Below are 9,725 nucleotides of genomic sequence, written 5' to 3'. Positions count from 1 at the left end.
GTGCTTCAACTGTCATAAGCCAGGGATATGTTTCATGAATAAAGGGAAGGACATGGCCAACAGTGTTAGTTCCTGCTGCCAGGACAGAAGTTAAAGGTTAACTCCCCTGAATTGTACACCGAGCAATGAAATTCTTAGTGGCTGGGGAAGAACTAAGGCTCTGTGTGTAGAACTACATTTACTAGGACCTCGGGCACAGGAAAGTCTTTGTCAGGCTAATCTGTCAGTCTCCTAACAATTCTTTATTACAAATATAAGGATAGGAAAAGTATCTGCACTAGATATAGATCAAAACAGTGATGTTACAAGGTAGTTACTAGCTCAGGAGTGTGCAGTGATACTGAACTGTGGTGAGCTGAGATGGGAGTAGGCAAGAGGTCGTCATATTGCTATCAGTTTGATACACAGTGACAGACACTTTCAATAGGTAGATGAGCATTTCTGGTTCTAGTGGAAAGACAGAAAATGGTATAACTGTAGATAAGCTGGAAGTTGTGATGCAAATACACAGCAGGTTATGACTGTAAGGAATCCAATTCAGCTGGCATTTTTGCTCTTGGATTTTTTCACTCACAACTTTGAGAAGTAAATGTGTCCAAAGAGTTCTGATGCTGTGAAGAAGAGATAGGTCTTGGGCTAACTGATCTTTTTGTGGATGGTTAAAAATGGGACAAGTAGATTTCAGGGACCAGAGAACATTTTAAAAGTTTAAGTAGGAAAATGAGCTGTGAAAAAGAGTACTGAGTCTTACAAATATCAATCTCAAATTTCTTAGCTTCTCAAAACTTTAGTTGTGGAATCTTCAAAGCCCAAACCAAGGTGCCTAGCAATAACAACAATTGAGTTGTGTGTAGATATGCTACTATGAAGACCACGAAGAAGCTACCTGCCAATGGTCTGAACACACCTAGGTGTTGTATACTCTAACTCAATCCTGACACTGTCTACCAGGAGTCAGCATCAGGTCCCAGGTTTAAAACCTCAGTCCTAAAAGACTAGCACTTCAAGTACCTAGTTCAAGTCAGGGCCTCAGTTTCTTCTCTCCAGCCATTTTTCAACTCAATGCTCACAACCCTTCTTTCTAGCATGAACAGCGTGCTTACAGAACTCAGGAACTTACACTCAAACAGAACAACCAGATGGAAGAAATGCACATGGCAAGGTACTAGGGTGGACAAGTAACCTTCCATGCCCTCTGTACAATTTGGTCCTAAAAGCCCTTTCATGCATTTGCAAATTGGAACTCATCAAGTCTTTGATGAGCTGGATGATGCTGCATCTCCAGCCCTCTTTACTCCACTTTTCAAGGTGAAATTTCTAAAACAGCCAACTGTAACCCTGTACATTCTGGGCTTTCTTCTAATGTCCTCAATGCTGAGGGCATCTATGAAACCCCTGTCTAACTTACCTCAAGTGTCTGTTCAAATGGAGCTTTGATGAGAAAAGTAAAAATTCACACAATGAACTTTGAAACTACCACATCCCACAGTAAGGCAGCAGCTGTTTATTTTGAGGTAACACTGTCACAAAGTACTGTAATGGTAGAATAATCACTATTATGTAATCTTGAGAGAGGTTTTCTAAGGTAGGATTTGGAGCCTTCCACACTTATCAGATGCCTTCTCATTAGTTTTTTCCAATTTTGCAATTCTAGATCCAAATTGTATGGCCCGTTTCGGCAGAAGGGCAGAGGCTGGGAGACCAAGTTCCATAGCTGCAAGGCGTAAAATGAGCTTCTCACCAACTCCACGGGGCAAAGCCAGGTCTACCTTTTCCCAAACTGGCAGAGAATTCAGGAAAGACACAACATTTTCATCCAGGAAAGGAAATCTAAAATTGACCAAAAATAATAATAGTAATAATAATCATGACTACTACTAAAAAAGTCTGTTAATAACTATTTACATGTTTTAATGGCTAAAATTTAACTACATTAAAAAAGTATTTCAAAACATGTGGTAGTTTTACATACATTACAAATATAATCTAAAGTCTAAATAATAAGTTGTCAATGATAGCAAGAAATAATTCCCAAGTTTTTTCAGGGTATCTTTGAGCATGCCCCCAGTATGTTCACAAGATGCTCATGAATTTATGTCTGCTTTGAGTATGTCTACAGAAACTGCACTCTGAGTAACAATCAGCCCTTCTGTTTCTTTACTTTTCTATAAAATTAGGGGTTTTCTCTTTTTTGGTTTTGTTTTGTTTATAATACCCTGTACCCACACTCAGAAATGGTTATACTGTAGTCACTTGTAGGAAGCCGTTGGCGCCAATAGATGGCGCCAGCTTCCCGCCCATTATTCAGCCTACAAAAACCTTTCCCCTCGTGTTGCTTGGCAACCACATAAGTCACAGCCCAATCTCGGGGCACGTGATTGAGCTACAGGAGGATGCACCAATCAGGGAGCAACACAAGTCTCTTAGGCATATATAGCAGTGCATTTCTCCCCCACGTGGGGAGATTGCGGGAGATAGTGAAGAGATTGTGGGAGACCCCACGTGGAGAGATGGCAGAGAGATCCCACGTGGAGAGAGACCCGATAAGAGAGATTGCGGAGAGATCCCACGTGGAGAGAGACTGGGCAGAGAGATCGCACGTGGGAGACTGCACGTGAGAGGTCGCCTATACAGTAGACCCCGGTAGGGAGTCCCCTGCTCAGAGAGAAGTTTCCTGCTCAGGAAGTCCCTTGCTCAGATTGCTGTACAATAAAGGTTGTCCACAGAAGAATCTGTTTGTTGTTGCACGCCTGTTCCTACCGGCGGGAAGCGTGGGCGCACGACAGTCACTCTTGTAAAAACATTCTTCATCAACATTCTCATCTGAGTGCAGCATTATAATAATTTCATAACCTTTGGAATAAACTACTTCATCAGACAAAGTACTCTCCTCCTTCATCTACCTGATGATAGTAAATTAAATTTTTCTTCTTTTTCCTATTCTTCAATCCTTGACCCTTTCTCTTTATATTCTTAAAAGAAAGAACAGCTGATACTGTGTAAAATAGCACTAATTATTAATGTAAAAGTTGTAAGAAGTAGAACAGCATTAACAATATAATCTGGACTAGCACTGGCAACATAGGAACAGTTGGGTAAAGGCAATCCTAATTCAATCCTAATTCAGTGGAAAGGGCAAAACCATGAAATAACTCCCAGACACACAGAGGGAAGCAAGTGTACTAGGATGTCCATTTTCATGAGGCTTACATGATCTCCTCCTTCTGAATCCTTTTAACAAAATGTCACTTATTAGCTCAATAGTTTCACTCATTTTTATTTTTGAGGCAGGGTCTTGCTATGTAGCCCACACTGGCCTTGAACCCATGATTTTCCTGACTCTGATGAATGAAAACCACCATACCCAGGTCCATAGTTTGACTCTTCATACCATCACATCTTCCTACACAGACAAAACCAGATTCTACAGTACTGGAGGAGAAAGTCATAGTGGGTTTGTGAGACAAAACAAAACCCCTAAACTGCCTGTGCTTGGCACTTGACAGTCCTGTTTCCATTGTAGTCCTAAGAAGAACTATCCATTCCATCACCTTAGAACATGACTGCAAAGTTACTTAGGAAGAAACCACAGTTCTCCAGCTCCACCAGCTTTGCCGTGAACTGTGTTTATAACGTAAAGGAGAAAGAGTGTGTTCGCTCTCCTGCTTTGCATGGTACCAATCTCCAAAGGAAAGGAAATGTAAAGCCTCCTTTTTCTATTTTTCTCAAAAAAAAAAAAAAAAAAAAAAACATTTAGTAATGAATCACCTTGCTTCCTTTCCATGATCTCCAATAACTCTGTCATCACGACCAAGGTTTCTAGAAGAAATGCGACCCAGTTCCATTGCTATTTCTTCATTTAATCCTTCTAGGCCAAGAGTCTGAAAGCGGGCACGATGACGGGAATAACCTGCCAACTGCTCGTCTGCGCCGATCCCAGTGAGAATCACCTATGGAGGAGTAAAGAAAGCCAGACACATGACAAGAGGATAAAGAAAACAAGTTCTATTTTTCTCATACAGGCTAAACATTTTAGGAGAAAACTAAAAGTCAGAAAACAGTAAAACAAATAAACACTGTACTAGAAAGTTTGACCATAATACAGCACATTTGTAAACCTTAAATGCTGTAAGCTTCAGTCAAAATTAGGTCTCAGAAATTCTGAGCAACAGTCCTAGATACCTTTGCATACCTTTGCACTGCTCTTGTAAGATCGCACAGCATCCTGGGTCACCAGCCAACCAACTCCTCTAGAGGCAAACCAGACAGCACAGCCAATACTGTCATCCAGAACTGTGTCCAAGGGCTGAACTAACTGACATATTCGAGCTCTTCTTAGTTTTTGTAGTTCTTCGAGAGAAACATTAATTTCCACAAAATTCCAAGTTCGAGAAGGGTTGACAGACTGTAGTTCCTTTAGTCCTGCTTTCCCTGTGACTCGGTCTGGCACCGCAGCATCATCTGGTCCCTGAGCCACAGCAGTACTCTGAGAGGACTCTTCAGAAGGGATCTCATGGTGGTTTTGCTGGTTTCCTTCTATGTCTGGAATAGGTAGCACTGTCTTTTGTTTAGGTACAAAAGCCACATTCAGAAGATCAATTGGCTCATCTAAAGGAATATGACGATCAGCAAGGGCTGCAATCACCATTGAATCAACACCTCCAGAAAACAGGATTGCAATGTTTGCTTTCTTACCACAAGTTTTTAAAACTTCCTCTGATGCCAGGTTTTCTTCCCTAGCTAAACATAAGGTGCGTCTCTTGACTGCAACATTGAGGACATCAATGAACTGCTCAACTATTTTTTTTGTGTGTTCATCTGTAAGAAGTTTCTCAAGTGTCTCTCTTGTACCTGGAATGCTAGAACTGTTTCTACATTGGGTTTCCAATGGAATCTCAGGCAGCTTCTTATTTAAGGGAACAATCGGTTTTGAGAGGTACAGTTTGGCTTCATTTATTACCACTGATACAAACTCTGGCAATTCTGCTGGAGTCTGAGTCAGGTCATTAGAACATTCTTCAGCAGCATCCTCCTTGGGAATGTATTTCCAAGGATATAATTTTAAGATCACACATCTAGAAACAGCAGCAGAATTGAGATCGATCTGGAAAATTCCAGATGCTGGAACTTCTTGCCACTGGTCTGCAACTCCAGATATCTGGGCACCAACTGAAGAAAGGCAGAAACTCTTACCCAGATTACTAAACTGCCAAAGCAAGCTACGCCGGCCAAAAAAGTCCCTACCAAACCATAAGTGATGGCTAGAGGCTTGATAATATATAAATGACCATGGACCTTGCACTTTAGAGAAGAGCAACAGAATTTCAGACTCATTCTTACAGGCAGAAAGGCTACTGAACATAACCTGGGTGTCATTATCTTCTGCTTCAACCTCTACTCCATTAAAAACCTCACCATTCCATAAGAACACATTGCCATGTTCATCTTCCACAGGCTGGGTAGTCAAAACACCTCTTAAATGAAGAACATGGCCAGAAAATAAACACTGATAATTAACAGCAGATTTTAACAACTGCCTGCTACTATTGGGGCCCCGTCGTCTAAGATTATACAGCAAATCCTCTTTTAAATCTTTACTGAAGTGCTCAACAGAGAAGCTTACAGAACAGCAAATGCCACACATGGTTATGAGAAGTCAGGCTGACTGTGTCTTGATTTTGGTTGTCTCGGAGTTTTCTAATGCTTGGTATTCTTTTGTTAATTCGTCTAATGTATCTGATAGGAGGGAATGAGAAAAAAATGAAGTGAAAGTTCAGAAATATTTACCCATTACTTCATAGACAAAACAAGCTACTTCTCAAGATTAAGCCATATGAGATGCACTGTACAAATGCCAGCAATCATTCACAATGCTTTAGTGATAAACAATACTAATAATTTGGTAATAGTTTCTTTCTACTGACTACATATTTTGTCCAATCACTTGGCTAAACACTTTACATATATAATTTTTAAATATTTCAAGACCGTAGAGCAGTGGTTCTCAACCTTCCTAATGCTGCAACCCTTTAATACAGTTCTTCATGTTGTGGTGACCCAGCCAAATTTCATTGCTACTTTATAACTGTAATTTTACTACTGTTATGACTTGTAATATAACTATCTGACATGCAGATATCTGATATTTGACCTCCAAGATGGTACTGACCTAACAGGTTGAGAACTGCTGCCTTATCGGCTTATAGTCTTACCCCTGAAAGTCACAAAATTGTAAAACAATTTTTCATATTTTCATCAAACTCTTAAAATACACATGACTACTTTACTAATAACTAAACCAAATACATCTTAAAGTCAAATCTTTTATTCCTTGAGAATTTCCTACATGTTTATAATGTATTTTGATCAGAGCCACATTCTACTTCTCATTCCATATATCCTTCTACAGTGTGGGTAGCAACACTGGCAGTAGATGGCAGTTGGTACAGAGACCCACAACTGGTATTGAGCATCAGTTACTGTGGAGTGCTCAACTCTAAACAGTGTCTTCCAGACATGATGGGGTTGTTATGAGCATGAACTCTCTACAGCCAAGGCCACCTGCCCACAATCAAGCCAATCCAAATCCCAGCCCCATCCTGTTGCAGTAAATGTATGTATGTATGCATATATATATATATGTATATATATACATATATATACATATACATATATGTATATATGTATATATATATTTCCATATATGACTCTGAAAACAAAACCAAAAAGACTACCACTCACTTTTGCTTTCAGAAAACATTTTTGTTCGATCTTCAAGAAAGAATACGTTGCTGTTCTGTTGCTGCTTGTATACTTTCTGCAAAAGAAATGTACAGTATCAGGATGTGACTTGCATAGTGATGCTGAACAGGATCCCATTATCACTTGTTCTTAAACTTCAGGAACAGTCAAAAAGCAGTAACTGTCACAGATAAACAAACACAAAGTCACCGAATACTGTGCCACCCAGAAATGGGTGTTTGCTTAGCAAGTGTCATCACACCATGTACTCAGTGACCAGGTTTCTAATTTACCCCGTGAACGGAGAGTACATAGAGACCTCTTCTGATCAAGGAAGGCTCTTTCACTTACCACGTGGTACACTGCTATAGTTCTTTGCCGCCTTCAAGCTTCAGACATATGCTCTTATTGCCAACTCTTCACTACAGGTGCTGACAAGTGCCTTTGCACAGAAGCACACATTCATCCTCACAACTGCTTACACACCAGTTACTCTCAAGTGTCATACAGAATTTATACATTTTGCCAGGTTGATCTCCAATAATTTTTGTGCTAATTTGCCTTAGCATCTAATATTTCACAAATGACAATATCAGAAATGCTGAGAATGTTAGTTATTAGATGATCACAACTGATTTATGAACACATTCACTAAAAAAACATTAATTGGGTTAAGTATCTGTAATATTAAAGTTTTCTGTGGAAAACTTCATTCTTTTTGTTAAAATATAATTTTTTTTTATCTTTGAGATCTACTGACATAACAACAAACTTAAGACTTGCAAAACCAAACTAAGATACCACTTTAGTTTTTAAATTATGATGTTTGAATTTTGTAATGTTAGCATAAATGATCTAAATCATAATTTTAATATACTATATACCATTCAGATTCCCACAGCAACTCACCCGATTCTTCTTCAGGTTAGAAAGTTCATCCACGATAATTTTCTGTTCTTTAATCTGTTAAAGAAAAAAACAAAAAACCCACAAAACCTAAAGTGGAAGTTTTCAAACAATGAAACAAATGAAATGGTCCTGAGTGCCCTGCCTACAGTAATGCAGCATGACTTTCCACCGTTAGTCATTCTATGGTGGGTATTAAGGACAGAACACTGATGGTATCCTTAAGCTAGGCTTGTTCTTCATCACCAGATGAAATGTCCAACTAGGGAGTAAGTCTGTAAGTACTGACACAGCTACACACATGCCAAGAGGCTTGCTATGACAGTAGCCAGAGTATACTGAACACTCACCTCCACCCAAATGAGTGTGCACCCTTATGTCTCTATACTGGCAGTGCTGAGAGTTGTACTAATAAACTACAAGAAGTCACATTGAGTACACCCTCCTTGAGGTTCAAGTCTGCTTGTACAGTGTTTTTATGCTCATCACAGGAATGACAGGTATATAATATATCTCACTTTAGGTGACACCACAGAACACTGTGGTACACTGGAAATAAGGCAATGTAGCAAAGATGTCATATGAAACAGAAGAAAATATATAGAATTTAGAATGTTTCATACCTTTAAAGACTATACACACACCCCTCCACTCTATACGTTTAAAGAGTTTTGTCTGTAACTGGAAGTTAAGATTACTGGTATATAGTTCAAGTATGGGGGTGCCTCCCTGAAATCCTGGCTATTATGCAAGAGAATAATTCAGGATAATCCTCAAACAACAATATTTGAGACTGACCTGAGATACTTATGAAACCCTATCCCAAAGGGAAAAAATTACTTTGCTAGGGTCCTTCTTCCCCTGGTTGAATAATAAAGAGATGATCAAACGGATGGTTTTAGGGTCAAAGTTGAGGAGTTCGGTTAAGAAGCTTTTGCCTGAGTCTGGAAGAACAGGGACAGATTTCTAAACTTTAATGATGGACTCCGGGTGCATGGCTAACTGGATGAAACACAGCCAAAGAGCAACAGATCTCTGTGAGAAGGGTTGGGGGTGGCTAGTGGTGCAAACGCGTAAAGGGGAAAACCTCATTAAGACCTCTGTCTCCGTGTCACTGTTGTTTTCAGGGGACAAACTTTTGTGCCTCCATCATCGCAAATCTGCAGGACGGAGGGGGGGAAACAGCTGCCGGTGCTGAGAATGGACGTGTGGCTACTGGACACAGCAACCGCGGGCCCACCACCCCTCCCCGGCGTCCCACGGCACCTTGTTGCTAAGGGCCTCGGCGTGCGCTGTCGATGTATGGGCGGGTCCCGGCGCGGCGCGGTCGTCGGGGTGCACCCCACCGCTGGGCATCGCCACGCCGCACCGCACGCCAAGAACCACGATGAGGACGAAACGGTGGCTGGCAGGCCCCACTGGACGCCGGTATTCCCCTCAGGACCCCGCCCCTTCCGGCATCCCGACCAATGGAGTGAGTACACTCACGCCTGCGCACTGACAGGCGCGCGCAGAGTGGGTGGTGAAAAGTCTGATGTCAGAGTAGCTGTGCTGGTTTAGGCCAAAGGTGCTAGTGGCTTGGCTGCTGTTTATGAACGAATGGTCTGTGTTGCCCCCTAGCGGATCCTATGTAAAAATAAATCACTAATCAGTAATGTGCCTAACACTGATCTTGGCGTTTCTTTATTGATATTCTTGGGTGCTCTTTGATTTGGTTTTAACACCTCTTCTTTTTTTTTTTTTAAATTATTTTATTTATGTGAGTTTACTTACTGTCTCTGTCTTCAGACACACCAGAGGAGGGTATCGGATTCCATTATAGGTATTTGTGGGCCATTATGTGACTGCCATCTCTCCAAGCCAGCATCTCTTATTCTTTTGGGAGTTGACTAACATTTTTGACGTACTGGAAATGCACAGGTGAACTAGTATACCTAAAGGCTTGTACATCATAAGTTAAACCCACATATGCGTTTTACTGGTGCTTCAAGTTAATCTCAAATTGTTATAGAACTAACTGTACTTTAATTTTTTTTTCTGTCTCGATTTTTAAACTTTTGGTTTTGGTTCTGATTTGC

General features: G+C 40.6%; 2 protein-coding genes across 2 annotated transcripts; both read right to left on the bottom strand.

Annotated features, from left to right (window-relative positions):
* Positions 1 to 1,494: 1,494 nt before the first annotated feature.
* ASNSD1 (asparagine synthetase domain containing 1) lies at positions 1,495 to 5,644 on the bottom strand (the record flags this gene model as incomplete). The annotated part of the gene is made up of 3 exons (XM_080932769.1): positions 1,495 to 1,830; positions 3,769 to 3,950; positions 4,193 to 5,644. 3 exons carry the CDS (start codon positions 5,642 to 5,644, stop codon positions 1,581 to 1,583), a joined length of 1,884 nt encoding a protein of 627 aa, XP_080788895.1. The 3' UTR covers positions 1,495 to 1,580.
* On the bottom strand, positions 5,598 to 9,078 carry ASDURF (ASNSD1 upstream open reading frame). The gene is made up of 4 exons (XM_080932770.1): positions 8,914 to 9,078; positions 7,651 to 7,704; positions 6,742 to 6,817; positions 5,598 to 5,736 (listed from the first exon to the last, which is right to left on the bottom strand). Exons 1-4 carry the CDS (start codon positions 9,001 to 9,003, stop codon positions 5,657 to 5,659), a joined length of 300 nt encoding a protein of 99 aa, XP_080788896.1. The 5' UTR covers positions 9,004 to 9,078; the 3' UTR covers positions 5,598 to 5,656.
* Between the last annotated feature and the right edge of the window lie 647 nt (positions 9,079 to 9,725).

The sequence above is a fragment of the Micromys minutus genome, assembly GCF_963924665.1.
Source record: "Micromys minutus genome assembly, chromosome: 19".
Lineage (NCBI taxonomy): Eukaryota > Metazoa > Chordata > Mammalia > Rodentia > Muridae > Micromys > Micromys minutus.
The sequence above is the reverse complement of the archived record's forward strand: the minus strand, read 5'-3'. Positions and strand labels throughout refer to the sequence as shown.